The 21,186-nt window shown below is 44.5% G+C and overlaps 2 protein-coding genes and 1 pseudogene across 2 annotated transcripts; all 3 read left to right on the forward strand.

The window, feature by feature from the left end:
- The first annotated feature begins 1,668 nt into the window (after nucleotides 1-1,668).
- Nucleotides 1,669-4,914, forward strand: LOC130115495 (extracellular calcium-sensing receptor-like). Its single transcript, XM_056283179.1, has 6 exons — nucleotides 1,669-1,820; nucleotides 1,961-2,249; nucleotides 2,368-3,129; nucleotides 3,219-3,446; nucleotides 3,725-3,848; nucleotides 4,001-4,914. Exons 2-6 carry the CDS (start codon nucleotides 1,995-1,997, stop codon nucleotides 4,912-4,914), a joined length of 2,283 nt encoding a protein of 760 aa, XP_056139154.1. The 5' UTR covers nucleotides 1,669-1,820; nucleotides 1,961-1,994.
- Nucleotides 4,915-9,881: 4,967 nt separating this feature from the next.
- LOC130115494 (extracellular calcium-sensing receptor-like) lies at nucleotides 9,882-13,627 on the forward strand. The gene is made up of 6 exons (XM_056283178.1): nucleotides 9,882-10,087; nucleotides 10,189-10,492; nucleotides 10,898-11,722; nucleotides 11,811-12,041; nucleotides 12,458-12,581; nucleotides 12,714-13,627. The coding sequence occupies exons 1-6, from the start codon at nucleotides 9,882-9,884 to the stop codon at nucleotides 13,625-13,627; spliced, it is 2,604 nt and encodes an 867-aa protein (XP_056139153.1).
- A 4,188-nt stretch (nucleotides 13,628-17,815) lies between these two features.
- LOC130115844 (extracellular calcium-sensing receptor-like) lies at nucleotides 17,816-19,880 on the forward strand (annotated as a pseudogene).
- Nucleotides 19,881-21,186: the final 1,306 nt, after the last annotated feature.

A 21,186-nucleotide genomic window follows, 5' to 3' on the forward strand; every position in this document is an offset into this window, starting at 1 on the left:
ACACACACACACATATATATATATATCAACACAGATACAGGAAAGGAAAGGTCAGAAAAGGAAAAGGCTTCAAGACAGGGTCTGAAAACTCTTCTCCTGCTCACGTGTACAAAAGAAGCACATGGTGATATTACAGATGGAGAAAATAGGTGGGGTGTAAATGAGCACCGTCTCCATCAAGGGACGCACACAATGTGTCTCCCCTTCTACCGCTCTCTCTCTCTCTCTCTCTCTCCCTCCCTCTCTCTGTCTTGAAGCCATTTCCTTTTTCTGACCTTTTGTTCCTTTTCTGACCTTTTGTTCCTTTTCTGACCTTTTGTTCCTTTTCTGACCTTGTCTTGAAGCCGTTTCAAGACAAGGTCATTAGCAGCTGATGAGTGCGCGTCGCACGAAACAGGCCTGTACTGCTATGCATTAAACTCTTTTCCCCTGTATCTGTGTTGATATTCCACTCCTCATTAGTTGAGCACTTATAACACCATTGACGGTGTCGGGAAAAAAGATATATGAGTGCACTGAGCATGAAACAAGCTTGCTCTGCCATTTAACAACTTTGAGCTGTAAAAAATATATCTTTGCTTCTGAATTGTTGAGCTCTTTTTTGTACATCGAAGATTTCATTGCAACATCCTGTGGATATATATATATATATATATATATATATATATATATATATATATATATATATATATATATATATATATATGTAAAGGAATAAATCATATTTATCATAGTGTAAACGAAATCAGAGTGATATTTTTATGACATATCCAGAACCAGAAATGACTCAGCAGCAATTGTCTGGGAAATACTTTAGTACTTTTGCTAAAAAAGAAGAAAAAGAAGAAAAGGCCGGCCTGCTGATGATTGTCGGTGGCAAGTTAACTACAATAGAAACACCAATATTGCTGCAAAATCGAACACCGTGTAAGACAAGGTTACAAACTCGAGCGCGTCGCCTAGGTAAAAGGGTTTAATTTTCCAAGTTCAGGAAATGAATTATAATTTCCGTACACGACGAACGTGCGTGTTATTATTTCAAATCTGCGCGTCTCATGTGGGGGAGCAGACATTTTTTTTTGTTCATGTTCAGCGTGTCATAACTAAAACACATTACATACCGGTGCAAAATGTAGTGCATTCTGTTGTGTTGAAGGTATAGCAGCAGTGTGTATTGATCAATGAGACGCACAGATTTGTCGAAAACAACACTTCCCTCTCAAATCTGATGGGCCAAGCATTTAGCGCCATGGTGCTTGCGTAGAAGCTAACAGTTGTAGAATGTTTTAAGGTTGCTAATCAAGAGTGCAGTGTACGCCAAAGCATTTAAAAAAAAAACTACATCATCAGTCAACTTGCAGGAAATAAAGACGAAAGCAGTTTAGGGCACGCCATCCTGTTATCACGCCACCCTGTTATCATGCCACCCTGTCTTGAAGCCATTAGCAGTAATGACTTCATAATCCCATGCAGATTCCTCGTCTCTAATTGGCCAACAAGTGGCCAGTGAACCTGGCAGCCACCCTCAAGTGTTATAAAACCTTATGATGGAGACCACTTCAACCTTGGACAGGGTGGCACCGCCCCATCAGTGTTTGGGAAATGTCGCTGGTGGTGTTGGGGCTGGTTTTTCTGGGGCCGGCAGGAGCGTTCGGGGCAGACGTTGAGGCTCCTTTCTGCCAAATACTGGGCGTTCCTGAGACTCCTCTGCTGTCCAAGGAAGGAGATGTCACCATCGGAGGAGCCTTTTCCATTCACAGCAAAATCACACAGCCATCGCTGTCCTTCACAGACACCCCGAAACGTCTCACATGTTCGAGGTATGTGTCAGTGTGTGTTGTTCTAAATTCTCGTTCACGTGTGAAAGGATAAAGAAGTTTCACTGCCTTGCTGGTATGTCTTGCCTACATACTGGGAAATCAAAGCTGCTGCCAATGTCTCATTCTTTTTTTCGCCGTAGCGTAAATCTCAGGGAGTTTCGGTTTGCACAAACTATGATCTTTGCCATTGAGGAGATCAACAGCAGTGAGTCTCTTCTTCCAAATGTCTCTCTTGGGTATCGGATCTATGACAACTGCGGCTCAACGTTGTTCTCTATACGTGCGGCCATGGCGCTGATGAATGGCGAGGAGTGGACGATGGGAAAGACCTGCACCGGTCAGTCAGCTGTTCACGCCATCATTGGGGAGTCTGAATCCTCTTCGAGCATCGTGCTTGCTCGCACCACCGGGCCTTTCCAAATACCAGTGGTGAGCGGGGTAACAGTGTTGAGTGTGTGGCGTCTGTAGCATATCAACATACCTTTTGCAAATTATAAATCCCTTTACCGTCTGTTCGTTTTCTCTCTCTTGCTTTCTGCTTTCTTAGATCAGTCACTCAGCAACATGTGAGTGTCTGAGTAGCAGGAAGGAGTTCCCCTCCTTCTTCCGCACCATTGCCAGTGACCTCTACCAGAGCCGGGCTCTGGCTCAGCTGGTCAAGCACTTTGGCTGGAGCTGGGTGGGGGCGATCAACAGCGACAGTGACTACGGCAACAACGGCATGGCCATCTTCCTTGCTGCTGCCCAGGAGGAAGGGGTATGCGTGGAATACCGAGGGAAATTCCACCGGACAGAACCAGAAAAGCTGACGAAGGTGGTGGAGATGATTCGCAAGGGCACGGCCCGGGTCATTGTGGCGTTCCTGGCTCACGTGGAGATGAACAATCTCCTGAGGCAGCTGACCATCCACAACGTCACCGGCCTGCAGTTCATCGGCGTGGAGGCCTGGATCACCGCCGACAGCCTGGTGACACCAACTAGCTATGGCGTGTTGGGTGGGTCTCTGGGCTTCGCCGTGCAGAAGGCCAACATCAGCGGCTTCGCTGATTTTGTAATCAGAGAGTCCTGGGACACATTATTTCAATGTAAAGAGATAGACGGAGTTAACATGACTGCAAATGTACCTTGTAAAGAGAACGGGGACTTGATGGAACTGAAAAATTACAGCGATGACGTGGGGGAGCTGAGATACTCCGGCAATATCTACAAGGCCATTTATGCTGTGGCCCATTCCCTGCACAGCTTACTGAAGTGCACAAACACAAATAGTCAAGGCTGTGACAAGACTGTGACTGTTTCTCCCTGGCAGGTAAAACAAATTGTCAATAAATTTTCTCCTCTTAGTCAAGTGAAAATTATAAATGTAAATTAACTTACATCCCTCTTGCCTCCTTTCAGGTAGTGGAGTCTTTAAAGCAGGTGAACTTCACCATTAAGAATGGGGATAAGGTCTGGTTTGACAATACCGGTGCAGCAGCGGCCCGGTATGAAGTGGTGAACTGGCAGCGTGGACCAGGCGACTCGATCCAGTTTAAACCCGTGGGCTACTATGACGCCTCCTTACCGCCTGGATGGCAATTTGTCCTCAGAAATGAAGAAATAATATGGCCCGGTGAAAAGAAGGAGGTAAGATTTCGTAATTCAACACCTGAAATGCACACTTCACATTTGTGTATTTTGTCGTCGACAGCCGAGTCAGACTTCAATCATGTAGCCTACGACACCCCAAAAGCCAAGCACCGCAAATGAGCTTTGTAAATGAGAAAGACGAGTGGATAATATTGATATATTTTCAATATTGAATTCACACATGATTTGGGCTTCATTTTAAGACATTAAGGGAAATTAGGGATTTGGGGAATGAGTCCGTGTCTTACTCTTTCCTTCAACCTTGTCCATAAAAGTTGCCCGTGTCGGTGTGCAGTGACAGCTGCCTCCCGGGAACTTACAAAGTCTACCAGAAAGGAAGGCCGGTCTGCTGCTATGACTGTGTGCCATGTGCAGAGGGAGAAATCAGCAACGCCACAGGTATACGTACCACAGGGCGAAAAACTGCTGACATACACACACAATCGGTTTTTCACACCCTGTGCATCATCATGAAGTTTGCCATGGTACAGTCTCTGATCTATGTTTACGGCGTCTAACTGCCATACCGGTGACAGCATTTCCCGTTACAGATGCTAACAGCTGCATAACGTGCCCCGAAGAGTACTGGTCGAGTCCAAACAGGGACACGTGCGTACAGAAGAGGGTTGAGTTCCTCGCCTTCACCGAGGTTATGGGCAAACTGCTGTCGTTTTTCTCTTTGTTTGGGGTACTCCTCACTTTACTTGTGTCCACCTTATTCTTCATTAATAAGGACACCCCGTTAGTGAAAGCCAATAACTCTGAGCTGAGTTTTCTGCTGCTCTTCTCTTTGAATCTGTGCTTCCTTTGCTCCCTGACCTTCATCGGCCGGCCCTCCGAGTGGTCCTGCATGCTGAGACACACGGCGTTCGGCATCACCTTCGTCCTCTGTATCTCCTGTGTGCTGGCGAAAACTATCGTGGTGTTAATGGCCTTCAGGGCCGCACTTCCAGGTAGCGATGTAATGAAATGGTTCGGCCCCGCTCAGCAGAGACTTAGTGTTATGGCTTTCACTCTCGTACAAGTTGTGATTTGCATCCTGTGGTTAACCATCTCGCCTCCTTTTCCCTTTAAGAACATGAAACACTACAAGGAAAAGATCATACTTGAATGTGCATTAGGATCGCCTATAGGATTCTGGGCCGTGTTGGGATATATAGGCCTCTTGGCTATGTTGTGTTTTATCCTGGCCTTTCTCGCCCGGAAGCTGCCTGATAATTTCAATGAGGCAAAGTTCATCACCTTCAGCATGTTGATATTCTGTGCCGTCTGGATCGCCTTTATCCCGGCTTATGTCAGTTCTCCTGGAAAGCTACCTGTAGCAGTAGAGACCTTTGCAATTCTTTCCTCCAGTTATGGGTTACTTTTCTGTATATTTGCACCTAAATGCTTCATTATTGTATTAAAACCTGAATTGAATACAAAAAAACACTTAATGGGAAAAGTGCAACCTCGGTCCATCTAGATGTCCGTTTGATCCATGTAGAGAGCCATGTATAGCAATCAATACTAATAAAGTAAGTCATGAAACGTGTGGTTACAGTACATTCTTGGGAGTTGCCGTTATCCTAAAAGGGTTTTGTATTCTGTCAATTACATTTTTAAACAAGCAGCCCTACCTGGACAAGGCTGCCTTAGTAGTGCGGGCCACATGGTTCAGCAAACAACCAAACTCATTTGACTTATTGTGACTTTACTGAACAAGATTAGATTAAATTAAGTATATTGCTCAATTTGAGCACACGTATGATCCGCTGTGGCGACCCCTAATGGGAGCAGCTGAAAGTAGTAGTAGTAGTAGTAGTAGTAGTAGTAGCTTAATTTGAGCATAGAATTCATATTTCTTGATGATGTGAGTCAAACAGTTTTGTATATATTGTTTTGTTTGGTTGTTTAAGACTCCTCGTATTCCAGACTAAGAGCTCAGGACGGTGCAACAGAATTAAGAAAATTTGGACAATGACTGAGGAGAATTTGAAAAATTAATTGAATGTGCTTTTCTGTAATTATGATTAGACAAGATTACATTTGCTATATTTACACCATCAAACTTGTCCCGATGTTCTGAATTGCACCAGACTAGTACTGTGCAAGTGTAACTGGAGAATTACAGCGGGGTTAAAGGTCACCTGTCCTGAGAGGCACAGCAAAACCAAAAACCTGGGCCTTTCAGTCCAGATGAACGATTTCTAAATGTATCCGTGTTCTGATATGAAATCCTAAACATTACAGTACCGTCACTTAATCACATAAGTGCACATGGTGCACAATTTAGGGGCATCTGCTTGTGGCGCAAAGGGCTTTGTCTTTGGGCTGTAATCCAAAAAAGAGGAGGAGCCAAATACAAAGAATTTGAACTCGACACTGATCGTTACCACAGGAACTGAAATGTCATTAGTTGCCTTGAATGTCACACATTCAGTAAAATAAATGTCCTGGTTGTTGGTTTCTGGAAACACCCACCGCAAACATCTCACAACGCTCCCTTGTTACCCGCCTGGCTTTGTGTTCCAGTATGTGTTTTCAGCAACAGAATTTGCGGTAAAACGCTGTCGTTTTTGAAGCTGGCAATCACTATAGGCTGTAGCTAGCAACCCTGTAGCTTTAGCTAGCGAACACGTGGTTCCTACTGACTTACCGGAGTTCCCGGGAGAAAAGTGGAAAAAACGACGCAATAAAAACGGACTCCTCTCGTCAGCAATCCGGTTGCTAACAGAAGAGTACCTTATAGGCCCTTTTCACATGACGTCAGAGAACTTCCGTTCTGACTCCTTGCAGGGTATGCCAACTTCCGGACGGACTATGGCGTTTACACAGCCGCTCACGAACCCGGCCTGACATACGGCTAGATGACGTACCACGGAATGCCGAAACATTTGCAGTAACCGAACGGTCCGAACTCGACAAAGGCTGCAAATTCTTCATCGAACGGTACCAGTTTGATTATGCTAAATAACTTCTGTTAAAGGCAATAACTTTAAATCATAGTCAGAAAAGAAGCGACAGCTTGAGAGAGCGAGAGAGAGAGAGAGAGAGAGAGAGAGAGGGAGGGGGGGGGGAGAGAGAGAGACAGAGAGAGCGAGAGAGAGAGCGACAGAGGGAGAGAGAGAGAGAGAGAGAGAGAGAGAGAGAGAGAGAGAGAGAGCGAGAGAGAGAGGGAGAGAGAGCGAGAGAGAGAGAGAGAGAGAGAGAGAGAGAGAGACAGAGAGAGAGAGAGGGAGAGAGAGGGAGAGACAGAGAGAGAGAGAGAGAGAGAGAGAGAGAGAGAGAGAGAGAGAGAGAGAGAGAGAGAGAGAGAGAGAGAGAGAGAGAGAGAGAGAGAGATCTTGAATTCAACTAAATAACTTATGGAAAGATGGCGCCATGTCAACCAATCTGAGAATGAAGATACTACACAGTCGTATGGCCAGTCGGGATATACGGAAGTGAAGGATGCACTTTGTCTAAAATAGATGAAAAGAAAATCAATGCTGCCGAAATGTGGTTTTGCCGCCGTTTGCTGAGAACAGGTTGGATAGAAAAACGAACAAATGATGGTGGGCTGCAGCAACTAGGAACAGATACGATCCTTCTGTCGGCCGTTCAGAAACAAAACTAAAATATTTCAGCCATGCCATGTGTCACAAGACCTGCAGTATTATGAAAACTAGACAGAGAGAGAATCATAATCATCATCATATGACTATGATTAGCTCGTCTTCTTAACGTTACCTTTCGGAAGTACCTCAGGTTGAGCATTCCTGCATTTTCACAAGTCGCGTCTACGTCCACGAGTCGTCAGCGGCGCGAACGGAAGTGAGGATAACCTGCTTCGCGGAAAGGCGGAAGTTAATTGACGTCACTGTGAAAAGGGCCTGTTAGCAAGGACTGATACACATTCAATATCTGATAGTGAAAATAAAAAAGCTGTAAAAACATATAAGCACTTTATGATTTACAAAATATTTAGTTAAGTGTGTAATTTATTTGTTTTACTTTATACAACCCCCCTGGCGTATTTATGTTAATGTTTATGATACTATATGTGTTAAATGTTTTATACATTTAATAATGTGACTATTGTTGATTGACATTGCTGTATACTATTTTTGTTCACTTTTGTTAATAAAGTTCTTTAAAAAAAGAAAAAAAGGACTGATATACATTAACCGAATATTTTCACGTTTTGTGACGATTTTCTAAAAATGTCTCTCCAAGCTTTTCCACAGGTGCAAGAAGTCTGTCTCTCGCCGAATTAAAGCACGCATGCGCCCTCTACTGGGCATCACCCATAATGCGCTCTGGTTTCTTTTCTTTTTTTAACCCTTTGATAACCCAACATTTCATGTGGGTTACACGCGCATAATTTGCTGAAGTGCAAACTGAGTCAGGATGTTTCCGGGAGAGACAATTTGGCAACAGAGCAAGCGAGAAGTAATGCTTCTTAATTAACAATATTTACTGTATTGTAGATTGATTGATTGAATTGTGGGTAGCGTGTATTGCCATCCATCCATCCATCTACATATATTTTTACATCCATCCATTTACATATATTTTTATATTCATATGTGTCACTTATTTTATATTGCATTTTCAGCTTGTGCAGCACTTTGGTTCAACTGTGGTTGTTTTAAATGTGCTATATAAATAAACTTGACTTGACATTATCCAAACCACTTACCCTGCTGTCAGGGTCGTGGGGATGCTGAAGCCTATCCCAGCAGTCATTGGGCGGCAGGCAGGGAGACACCCTGGACAGGCCGTCAAGCCATCACAGGGCATCCGTCAATCAATCCATTATCCAAACCGCGTGCCATTTAACCTGTATTAATTATAAGCGTGGGAGAGAAATGATTGTTTTTTTTTCTGGTGGGTCTTGAAACACCTCCAAGACGTGAATTTCCCTCTGAAGTCTGGAGAGAGAGCGTGTACTTTGATGAGAATGGAGATTTGGGGGCCATCTATGAGCTGGTTAACTGGTAGAGAGACCGGGCAGGAGAGACAGGAGTGACTGTAGGGAGCTATGGCGACCTCACTTCCAAATGGACAACAGCTCCCCATGACTGGAGAAATCACAACCTGGGCTGCTGAAACCCGGGAGGTACAATAACAACATCAACACTGTTTAAATCGCTTTAAAATAAAACCCCCTTGGAGGGGCTATTAAGAAGTCTGTACTGCATACATATTCTGTTTTGTTACATATATCTGAAAGTTACTGAATACATATTCTGTTTTGTTACATATATCTGAAAGTTACTGAATACATATTCTGTTTTGTTACATATATCTGAAAGTTACTGAATACATATTCTGTTTTGTTACATATATCTGAAAGTTACTGAATACATATTCTGTTTTGTTACATATATCTGAAAGTTACTGAATACATATTCTGTTTTGTTACATATATCTGAAAGTTACTGAATACATATTCTGTTTTGTTACATATATCTGAAAGTTCCTGAATACATATTCTGTGTTGTTACATATATCTGAAAGTTACTGAATACATATTCTGTGTTGTTACATATATCTGAAAGTTACTGCATACATATTCTGTTTTGTTACATATATCTGAAAGTTCCTGAATACATATTCTGTGTTGTTACATATATCTGAAAGTTACTGCATAAGAATTCTGTTTTGTTACATATATCTGAAAGTTACTGAATACATATTCTGTTTTGTTACATATATCTGAAAGTTACTGAATACATATTCTGTTTTGTTACATATATCTGAAAGTTACTGAATACATATTCTGTTTGGTTACATATATCTGAAAGTTACTGAATACATATTCTGTTTTGTTAACTATATCTGAAAGTTACTGAATACATATTCTGTTTTGTTACATATATCTGAAAGTTACTGAATACATATTCTGTTTTGTTACATATATCTGAAAGTTACTGAATACAAATTCTGTTTTGTTACATATATCTGAAAGTTACTGAATACAAATTCTGTTTTGTTACATATATCTGAAAGTTACTGCATAAGAATTCTGTTTTGTTAACTATATCTAAGTTACAACTGAAAGCTCTTATTTTTGCCCCAAAGAGTGAATAAATGCTGTAATGCAATTTAAAATGCAGTTTCTACTGTTTCTATCAAATTGCAACCCCCCCTCCCCCAAGATCAGGTGGAGGGGTCCTCAGGGCAGATCAAAAATACGCAGGGGGGTCCAGGACCCCAAAAAGGTTGAGAACCACTGCACTACACTATGCCAGGGACTAAAAATAGTTATGTAGGTCTTGGCTAAATCTAACAGGCCAGCGATTCAGCCAGTCATACAACGAGCGCCCTCATTGGTGGAGTGAAACGTGACAGTTGGTGAGGCATCCTTCACGGGGACCTCTGGAACAGGAGGACCCTATAAAATGCTCAGAAGTGAGGGCTTAAATCAGCAGGCCCGAGGTAGCGTGGGAGCTCAGGAGGGTAGTGATGCTGCTGATGGCAGTCCTGCTGCTCCTCTCCCCGCTGGCTGTCAGAAGCGGGGGGTCTGTGTGCCACCCATACGGGACCAGAGAAGTGTCTCAGTTTTCTAAGGAGGGAGACGTCAACATCGGAGGCATTTTCTCCTTCCATCAGAACCCCGTCAGTGTCAACCCGTCTCTCCAGGTCAACCCAGGGAGCATCCAGTGTGAGGGGTAAGAGAGTGTTAATAAAAGATAGGGGGGGGGGGGAAGAAAAGAAAAGCTGACTACAGAATACCGTTCCTTCTCTTTCTCCTTTCTCATCTCCCCTGCAGACTCGACCCGGGTGAGCTTCAGTACGCTTACACCATGATGTTCGCCATAGAGGAGATAAACAACAGCACCGAGCTGCTGCCGGGAGTCACGCTGGGCTACCGGATCTTCGACGCCTGTCCCAGCATCCCTCTGTCTGTCAGGGCTTCTCTCAACCTGATGAATGCGTACGGGGAGGAGGAGCAGGAAGAGGAGGAGGAGGGCAGCTGCAGCCGGCGCTCCGCCGTGCAGGCTGTCATAGGGGAAACCACCTCCACCTCCACCATAGGTATAGCACGCACCGTGGGGCCCTTCCATATACCCGTGGTGAGTGCCAAGTGCTGTGGGAGTGCACCTGCATGCTGAAAATGGTCTATCAAACCACCTCTCTCTGTCTCTCCCTTCCTCTTCCTCTTCCTCTCACATTCTCGGAGTTTGTTGAGGTGCAACAGAAAGACAGTACTGAGCATGACGTTTGCCACCGTGTTAAAGCGGTTCAACGCTCATGTCTTGTTCACTAAGTTGACCCATGTCACATTTGGATTTTATCGCAAAACAGTTGTAAAATGTATTTAAGAACACCCGATGCATCGTATCTTCATCTCGGATATTAACATATATGTTGAGTTTTGATTTGATTTGGCGAACGGCATACAGGGGAAATACCTGCAATACTGTTGTATTTTATCTTTGATGGAGAGCGATGTTCCTCCCGTCTGATTTTTGTCTCAGATCAGTCATTCAGCCACCTGTGCATGTCTGAGCAACAGGCGAGAATACCCCTCTTTCTTCAGGACCATCCCCAGTGACCTGTACCAGAGCAGAGCCCTGGCAAAGCTGGTGAAGCACTTTGGCTGGACCTGGGTGGGGGCCATCCGGACAAACAGCGATTACGGCAACGGCGGCATGGCCACCTTCCTGAAGGCAGCCGAAAAAGAAGGCGTGTGTGTTGAGTACTCGGTCGCCATTTACAGGACTGACCCCAGGAAATGGTTCCTGGAGGTGGTGGACGTCATCAAAAAGTCCACTTCGAAGGTCATAGTCGCCTTCGCCGACGGCACCGACCTCGACATTCTCATCAAAGAGCTGCACCGACAGAATGTCACGGGGCTCCAGTGGGTGGGCAGCGAGGGCTGGATCACCTACCGCTACATCGCCTCCCCGACCAGCTACGGTGTGGTCCAGGGGGCGGTGGGCTTCGCCGCCCTCAACGCTCACATCCCCGGGCTGCAGGAGTTCTTGGCTAACAGCAGGCCCTCCACTCGACCGGGGGACCGGGGACTGGCGGAGTTGTGGGAGAACGTGTTTGGCTGCGCCCTGACTCCCCGGGCAGACGTCCAGGCCGGAGACTCAGCTCCACGCTGCACGGGGGAGGAGTCTCTGTGGGACATGCACACACGCTTCACCGACGTTTCCGACGCCAGCCTGCTGAATAATGTTTACAAGGCCACCTATGCCGTGGCCCACGCACTGCACCTGTTGCTCACCTGCCAAGGTGGACAGGGGCCTTTCGAGAACAACACCTGTGCAGATAGGCACGACATCCAACCATGGCAGGTGAGGATACTGATAACGAGCGGCGTTTGTCGGACAGACTAAACGTTGATAGTTGTTGGCAAACGACAATGTGAACCTATCCCCGCAGGTGCTGCACTACCTGACCCGGGTAAATTTCACCACCAAGATCGGTGAAAGTGTGTTCTTCAATGAGATGGGTGACCCAGTGGCTCGCTACGCTCTGGTGAACTGGCAAGCTGATGAAACAGGCTACATACTCTTTAAGACCATAGGTTACTATGACGCCTCGCGGCCCGAAGGACAGCAGTTCAAGATGAAGGCAGGTGTGAGGGCCATCTGGGCCGGGCAGCAGCCAGAGGTAAGTCGACGGCGGCAGTTTACAAATTGTCAATGCTAGTGGTATTGAGAATTGTTACTTCTTTCATTTAATAAGTAATAATTTTTGCATTACATTACAATGTGATGTAATACAAACTGACGAACTGATCAGAGTGTGTCTTTGAATCTTTCCCTTAATTGTAACAAGTGGTTCTGAATCAAAGAAGGTTGAATCAGTTCATCTGGATACAACGTTTATTGACAGATACGTTTCATCACTCCAACAGCATGCATTAAGACAAGCGGTTCTGGAATTAGCTGGCAAAAACACAACAACAACAACAACAACAACAAAAAACAGCCATATTCTGTGAACTCGACTGTTAAATAAGACTGCGATTGTTTTTGAGTGTGTTATGAATTCAACATGTCTAAATCTGTGTCGCCGTGGTCCAGGTGCCCGTATCAGTTTGCAGTGACAGCTGCCTGCCAGGGACCCGCCGGGCTTTTGTTAAGGGGAAGCCCATCTGCTGTTTTGACTGCATTGCCTGCGCCGACGGGGAGTTCAGCAACAGCACAAGTGAGACGGCAGGACTGCTCGCCTTTACTTTAGCCTTTGTCATGTTTCTGCTGGGCAAAATCACCACCAGCACTCTGCTGGTCTACCTGAGGATGTGTCTGTTGTACGTCTTAAACATGTCTATGCTTTCAGATGCGGTAAAATGTGAGAAATGCCCCTCTGAGTACAAGTCCAGCGAGGAGAGGAATAACTGTGTGTTGAAAGCGATAGAGTTCCTCACTTTCAGAGAACTGATGGGCATGCTGTTGGTGACGTTTTCCGTGTTTGGAGCCTGCCTGGCAATGACGATAGCCCATATATTTTTCCAGTACAGGCAGACGCCTATTGTTAGAGCCAATAACTCTGAGCTGAGCTTCCTGCTGCTCTTCTCTCTGACGCTGTGCTTCCTTTGCTCTCTGACCTTCATCGGCCGGCCCTCCGAGTGGTCCTGCATGCTGAGACACACGGCGTTCGGCATCACCTTCGTCCTCTGTATCTCCTGTGTGCTGGCGAAGACCATAGTGGTGTTGATGGCCTTCAGGGCCACAATGCCAGGTAGTGATGTCATGAAATGGTTCGGCCCCGCCCAGCAGAGGCTCAGCGTCATGGCTTTCACTCTCGTCCAGGTCGTGATTTGCATCCTGTGGCTGACAATCAACCCTCCGTTCCCCAACAGGAACATGGAGTACTATAAAGACAAGATCATATTGGAATGTGCATTGGGATCAGCTGTAGGGTTCTGGGCCGTGTTGGGGTACATAGGTCTCTTAGCATTGTTATGTTTTATTTTAGCCTTTCTGGCTCGTAAGCTGCCCGATAACTTCAACGAAGCAAAGTTCGTCACCTTCAGCATGTTGATATTCTGCGCCGTGTGGATCGCCTTTATCCCGGCGTACGTCAGCTCCCCCGGGAAGTTCACCGTCGCTGTGGAGATATTTGCCATCCTGGCTTCAAGTTATGGGATGCTGTTTTGTATTTTCCTGCCGAAGTGCTACATTATTTTACTGAAACCGGAAAAAAACACAAAGAAACGGCTGATGAGTAAAATGGCCTCAAAAGGGCTTTGAGATGTTCTTTTGAGCGGAAGCAAACTGTATTTTATTATCTTGGTTTGTTATCGACGTTTTTATTTGTACGGGCATTTTTGCAGAGACCGGTAGTTCTGATACCAATAAACCATTTAAAGATTTACAACATTAAACATTTCCTTCTTAGTTTAACATACTGTGTTAATGTCAAGTTAATAATTTTGATAGTGATAAATTATGGGCAACATTAAGTTAACAAAATCAGTGATACTGTTCCTTAAATTTCACAATGCAATGCAAAAATCGTGTTTAGCTATATAAAATGTGAGATTCTGTTTTATAAAAAAAAAAAGTTTCATTCCTGCATTGTAATGTCATTTTTGTACATTTGTTCAGATCTATGCAACATCAAAACAATAATAAATATGTTAAAATCTTAAATACACTGAAAATGTGCTGCCTTTATAACACTATTACATTATGATACTCTGTGTGTGCATACAGAAATTATTATTGAGTCTATCAGCTCCCTATCACATACCAAATAACAGCTTAAGGATCTCAGAGATAAACGAAAATAGAGCAAAAATACCAGTCTTTTCATGAGTCATGATGAACAAAATGCTTCAACTGTCTCCATCCCTCTCGCTACTCTCTCACCCGCCTCTTGCCCCAGCTGATCAAATACAACTCATGTCTTTGAGCCACTTAAGTCCATACGAAGATCAGACACTCTCAAATGCAAAATGTCTGCACATGCACTCATGGCAATTCATCCCCTTGTTGAGGGAACCGCTCATCCTCCAAGCCTCATATGTCAATCTTAATTTATTTTGGGGGGGGGTTGTAAATTTTGAGATACCTTATTGAGCCCCATGGAGAAATTACACTCTGCATTTAACCCATCCTAGCTGTGTAGCTAGGAGCAGTGGGCAGCTGCCGTGCAGCACCGGGGGACCAACTCCAGTTCGTCTTTCCACTGCCTCGGTCAGGGACACAGACAGCAGTACTAACTCTAACATGCATGTCTTTTTGATGGTGGGGGAAACTGGAGCACCCGGAGAAAACCCACCGCGGAAGCAGGGAGAACATGCAAACTCCACACAGAGGACGACCTGGGATGACCCCCAAGGTTGGACAACCCTGGGGTTCGAGCCCAGGACCTTCTTGCTGTGAGGCGACAGTGCTAACCACTGTGCCACCAATGAAATGAGATGAGAGCCAGCTTCTCTGTGCCGCAACATCAAAACTCAGCATTATGGGGGACCAGGACTTCTGCAAAGGTGCACCTCCAATCTAAATTCCTCTTAAACTGCCACCCCGCCAAAATTAATTCAGTCTTACATCTACAGTATTCCTGTGGGATGATTGCACTAGAAGAAAGATAGGTGGATTACTTGTGTTCTTCTTGTCTGCTTTGCCTTGTTTTTAGGTGCTATTAAACCACTTTTAATTTGTACCACCGTTATGTGTGGAGGAAAACTCAAAATGAAGCATTAATTTTAGTGTTCGATCAGTTGTATTTATATAAACAGTCATTCCTCACATGTATGAATAATGTAGTAAACAGCAGTTGGGCATGTGTAATGAGTGTTCTCCACTGGCATCTTTGGCACGTGCACCAAGTCATTGGTTAGAAAGACGTCTTGGCACATCAGTCACGGCTGAGGAATACAAAAACAATGACACCCCCATCCACAACCACAACCATACTACTCTAAGAACCAGTAATAAGGTGGTAATCTTTAGATTCATATTCAACTAATTCTTTTCACCTATTGCTATATTCAGCATTAATACCGGCACGATGAAACTTGAACTCAAAGGCCTTTCTGTTAATGGGTTCCCCGTTCTGACAAAACAAAAATGTAAAATCTAATTACAAACCAAATAGGCAAAATGTCATAACCAGGACTAGTCATTCTGGATGTTTGCACCTTTGTGGGGGGAAATTTCAATTAATCTGTTTTGAAATGTACATTTTTAGGCCTTTCTCTGTCATATATCTCCCATTTCTGCACAGTGCAAATCAGGCCTTCAATCAATCAGGGAAAAACCTTCATAAGATCCTCTTTATATGAATATTAACTGACGTTTCATATTCAGTAATATAACACAATACTGCCAAAATGCTTTAGTTTCATTTATAAACCGATGCAAGGGCCCCTAGCAATATTTCTGATTAAAATCAAACTACTGCAGCCCCCTCCTCGGTATTGCTAACCCTGATGAGGACTCATTTAGATGGAGCATTATTGTTCTGTTATAATTTCTCACATTTCACCAATATGTACAAATACCGGTGCCACCTCTGCCTTGCCCCTGCCAGGGTGCACGGGATGCCACCCTGCAGTCTTTCCTTTAGATGATGCTATCCACACAGAGGTGGCCAGAGCAGGGCTGGGCCCTCCTAGTTGTTGCTGACATCTTTCTCCGGAACGGAGGAGTCAGTCTGAAGACGGAGAGGAGAGCCTGAGAGCCTGCAGCTGTACAAGAACGGAGGCATTACTTTAGGGGGCATGTCCTCCTTTCATAGTAGCTGGAAAACCAGGGAAGCTACTTATATGCATAAACCACAGCCATTACTGTGTACCAGGTAAACTGTGATTCCACATGGTTGTGTGCATGGTTGACGATGAACAACAGATGGGTGGTCAAAGAAAGTTGGATCAGTTCATCTGGACACAACGTTTACTGAGAGAAACGTTTCATCCCTCATCTAAGTGACCTCTTCAGCCTCAACTGACTGCAGGTACCCCCACCCTTATAAACAATACAGTGGCACAACGACCGAAACCAACGATCGGTTTCATATGCAAACTGCCGTGACCATTAACTAGAGTTACAATGGCCATGTGTACGATTCACAGAGGATTTGGGAATGGTTGGAATCACAGCATTGTAAGATGGTGACAGACTTGGGCCCCCTCCTCGGTTCAGGGATGGTTTCCTCTTCACATAGATGGCCTCTTTGACTCCCCGTTCAAACCAGCATTCCTCCCTATCAAGGATGTACAGGTTAGCTCTTCCGTGTTGTGGCATCCTCTTGGCCAGTGTCTGTTTGGCCAGCATCTCAAAGCATCCCTCTTTCTCACCGCCATGTTTACATATGTGCACCAGAGACCACTCTGTCATCCTATTGGTCAACATCAAGGAACACATCATAGGAGCTGTCAGACTAGACAGGTAAATACAAAAATTGCTAGACTTTTCTTCAGGGTGTCGTAGGGCATCCGAGATGCCACATCACTGTTCTTTGATTATGTCACACTACACAGGATAAAGAGCGATCTTCGTTCCCGACGTTCATAATCAGGCCCGATGCTGGAAATGTGTTGCTGATGAGAAAATCATGTCAGTCTGATTACAGCATTAGACATACTGATACCCAAGTTTGCCTGCCACAACCTGAGTGGGTACCAGTGGGTGGGCACCGAGGCTTGGATCTCAGATTTCCACACGGCCACCATGAAGGGTCACCACATCCTGGATGGCTCTATAGGACTGTTCATTCCAAACACCCACGTCACAAGCCTGAGAGAGTTAATTTTCGATGTGAAGCCGCTCAGTTCCTCCGGTAAAGAGTTGTTCATTGAGTTTTGAGAGACACTGTTTGACTGTAGGTTCAAACAGACTGGGGCTTCAGATGGGAATCAGGGAAAATACACCGGAAATGGAGATATGCCGGGGCTGCAAAACACCTTCACTGATATGTTGCACATGCCCATCTTTAATAACATATATAAAGGGGTTTATGATGTGGCCCATGCACTTCACAGCATTCTTGGCTGTAAGAAAGTGTGTAGCAACAAGGTGCAGCCAGATCCATTCACGGTGAACTAGATGAAGGCTGAAATATGAATCCAACACGGTTCAAAACAAAGGAGGGAGAGGAGTTTACATTGATGAGAATGGAAGCCCAGCTGCATAGCACGAAATGCTCATCTGGCAAAAGAGAGAGGATGGCAGTGAGGCATTTGTCCCCGTTGGTCTCTACGACACATCATTACCCACTGGCTAACAGCTACATCTGCACAACAAGTCCCTAAACTGGGCACAGAACTTGAAGCGTGTGAGCCAAGGTCACTGAATTTGACGTGAATGTGATGTCACTTGGAGACAAAACAAGATGTTTATTCATGAGGACTCAAAATATAAACTTGTGCAGAAAACAGTGAGTCAAAGTGAAAGGTCGCCTCTTTGTTGGCTTTGTTTTTGCAGGTTCCTATGTCGGTGTGTAGTTTGAACTGGCCCCCAGGAACCCGCAAGGTCCTGCGAAAAGGAAGGCCCGTCTGCTTCTACGATTGTATATCATGTGCAGATGGAGAAATCAGCAGCACTACCGGTACTCCAGTATCTTTTATCAATTAAAAGGATAGGACCTGTAAACATAGTAGTAAAATATTTAACTATAATTCTCATACTTTCTATTATAATACATCTTTCGTAGCAATTGCGGATGCCAGTGAAGCTGTATAGGTCTAAGATATCATGCTGCTAGGACATATTTGGGCAATTAACTAGTAAGGTGAAAATCATGAATTTATAAGTTGGCAACTAACACTCTATTAGTAAAGCAGTTGATTATTGCAGGTGGTGAGAGGACCTTTGGGTTGCCTGTACATTCCAATAGAAAAGGCAAAAAGACAGGGTTGACATGCCATTTAGCTCTTATGATATACTTGATGCTTTTTTTGATGCAGAATTAATGTAAAAGTTTTGACAAAAATGTCTGTCCCCCATGTTTGGAATTGATTGGACTAGACAAAAATCACCTCTAGACGCATGAGTTTAAATACTTGGGGTCAACTGTCCAAAGTAACGGGGAGTGCAGGAGAGAGGTGGAGAAGAGAGTGCAGGCAGGGTGGAGTGGGTGGAGAAGAGTGTCAGGAGTGATGTGTGACAGAAGGGTACCAGCAAGAGTTAAAGGGAAGGTTTACAAGATGGTAGTGAGACCAGCTATGTTGTATGGTTTGGAGACAGTGGCACTGATGAAAAGACAGGAGGTGGAGCTGGAGGTGGCAGAGATGAAGATGATAAGATTTTCATTGGGAGTGATGAAGGAGGACAGGATTAGGAACGAGTATATTAGAGGGACCGCTCAGGTTGGACGGTTTGGAGACAAAGCAAGAGAGGCAAGATGGAGATGGTCTGGACATGTGTGGAGGAGAGATGCTGGGTATACTGGGAGAAGGATGCTGAATATGGAGCTGCCAGGGAAGAGGAGAAGAGGAAGGCCAAAGAGGAGGTTTATGGATGTGGTGAGGGAGGACATGCAGGTGGCTGGTGTGACAGAGGAAGATGCAGAGGACAGGAAGAGATGGAAATGGATGATCCGCTGTGGCGCCCCCTAACGGGAGCAGCCAGACATAGTAGCAGTAGCAGTAGTAGTAGTAGACAAAAATCAACTCTGAAAGTTACTCAGAAACTCTAAAACGCGTTTTTACTTTTGCTTGTAGAACTAAATGTGAAAAAAAGGGACAGGGTTTCTGTCATATGTGGAGATTATGGGGGTCCTGCTTGTGGCATCTTCACCGACAGGAAGTCATTTGACCGCTGTCGTCTCAATTTTCTTCAGATAAAAGAATACCCCCATAGTCCAGGCTGGTAACTAGGAATTAGGTTTCCTGTTGCTCTTGTCTTTGACTCTGTGCTTCCTTTGCTCTCTGACCTTCACGGGCCGGGCCTCTGAGTGGTCCTGCATGCCGAGACGCACAGCATGCAGCATCACCTTCGTCCTCTGTATCTCCTGTGTGCTGGGGGAAAACTAAAGTGGTGTTAATGGCCTTCAGGGCCACACTTCCAGGTAGTAATGTTATGAAATGGTTTGGCCCCGCTCAGCAGACTCAACGTCTTTAACACTCGTACAAGTTGTGATGTGCATCCTGTAGTTAACCATCTTGCCTCTTTTTCCTTTAAAAATAACTAAACACTTTAAAGACAAGATCATTTTCAAATGTGCATTGGGATGATCTGTAGGATTCTGGGCCGTGTTAGGAAATATAGGAATTTTGGCCATGTTGTGTTTTATTCTGGCTTTTCTAGCTCGGAAGCTGCCCGATAACTTCAATGAAGTCAAGTTCATCACCTTCAGCAGGTGGATATTCTGTGCCCTCTGGATGGCCTTTATCCCGGCTTATGTCAGCTCTCCTGGGAAGTTCAGTGTTGCTGTGGAGATGTTTGCCATCCTGGCCTCCAGTATTGGATCGCTCTTTGTATTTTGATTCCAAAATGTGATATTATATTACTGAAACCAGAGAAAAATATGAAAAGGAACACAGGTAAGATGTAGTCTAAGTCATAATGACGAGTCAAAGTACAATGTAGAGGGGCGTCCGGGAAACGTAGCAGTCTATTCCGTTGCCTACCAACATGGGGATCGCCGGTTCGAATCCCCGCGTTGGTCCGGCTTGGTCGATCATCCGTACAGACACAATTGGCCATGTCTGTGGGTATGTGTCTTGGTCACTGCACTAGCACCTCCCCTGGTCGGTCGGGGCACCTGTTCGGGGGTGGGGGAACTGCACTACGTCCCCTGGTGAAACTCCTGAAAAGAAACGGCCGGCGACCCCACATGTATTGGAGGAGGCATGTGGTAGTCTACAGCCCTCCCCGGATTGGCAGAGGGGGTGGAGCAGCGACCAGGACGACTCAGAAGATTGGGGTAATTGGCCAGGTGCAACTGGGGAGAAAAAGGGGGAAAAATCTAAAAAAAAAGGGGGGGGGAGTACAGTGTGGAGTCATAGATAACTTTATTTCACTTATAACTGTTTTAAAAACTAATTTGTGCCTACCTCAATTAAAATTGAAAAAAAAAGTATTGCTTGAGCTGCAGAGTTGTGCAATAGCTTTTTACGCAGACTTTTATGTGAGAGGTGTAATAGATTATTTTGATATGATGCGAGGGGTTGTGCAATATATCGCTTCTTCTTACCACTGGTATTATAATATGTGCAACACTATGTGTAATTTGTGGTTGTGATGTGCTACATTATGTGTTATGTCATGTTGTTGGTGGTTTTTTGAAAATCATTATTACTACTATGGAGGCAGCTATATGATATGCAGCACTCGAGTCCAAGACAAATTTCCCTACAGGGACAATAAAATATATCACATTGTATCAGATCGTATGGTATCGCATCGGGCCGGGTCGTATCATATCGCATCGTATCGTATCATATTTTTTGCATGAATGCAATAGCAGTAGACATAATGTTTTGTTTAATTTTATTTTTCAGACAGACCTATAAAAGGGTAATAACAATACGATGACCTCTACTTCACTTTTTAAATTTTTTTTAATTTTATGGAACTGGAAAAAAGGGCATCTTTAAGATATATGTAGAAATGTTCTATGCTGTTAAACAGTTCCAAGGGGGTGGGTGGGGCTTCAAATGTTTCTGAAGTTTTTTTCTGATCATACCATTATATTAGAATTTCTTTTGGGACAATAAATATTATTTTCTATTTTATTTTATTGTATTGTATCGTGTTGATTGTGTCCAACTGAGATCACTTTAAACCATGTAACCTGACACACTCTGTCACCAAAGGCGTTACATGCATATCATGTGACACATAAGTAAAGCTAACAA

This window comes from Lampris incognitus, chromosome 7, assembly GCF_029633865.1.
Source record: "Lampris incognitus isolate fLamInc1 chromosome 7, fLamInc1.hap2, whole genome shotgun sequence".
Classification (NCBI taxonomy): domain Eukaryota; kingdom Metazoa; phylum Chordata; class Actinopteri; order Lampriformes; family Lampridae; genus Lampris; species Lampris incognitus.

Bases quoted from the DNA above. Each gene is read 5' to 3' on its own strand.
- LOC130115495 (XM_056283179.1), top strand. From the start codon at position 1,995: ATGATCTTTGCCATTGAGGAGATCAACAGCAGTGAGTCTCTTCTTCCA. The intron at 3,130-3,218 runs GTAAAACAAATT...GCCTCCTTTCAG, and splicing joins TGACTGTTTCTCCCTGGCAG to GTAGTGGAGTCTTTAAAGCA. The intron at 3,447-3,724 runs GTAAGATTTCGT...TGTCCATAAAAG, and splicing joins GGCCCGGTGAAAAGAAGGAG to TTGCCCGTGTCGGTGTGCAG.
- LOC130115494 (XM_056283178.1), top strand. From the start codon at position 9,882: ATGCTGCTGATGGCAGTCCTGCTGCTCCTCTCCCCGCTGGCTGTCAGA. The intron at 11,723-11,810 runs GTGAGGATACTG...CTATCCCCGCAG, and splicing joins ACGACATCCAACCATGGCAG to GTGCTGCACTACCTGACCCG. The intron at 12,042-12,457 runs GTAAGTCGACGG...GCCGTGGTCCAG, and splicing joins GGGCCGGGCAGCAGCCAGAG to GTGCCCGTATCAGTTTGCAG.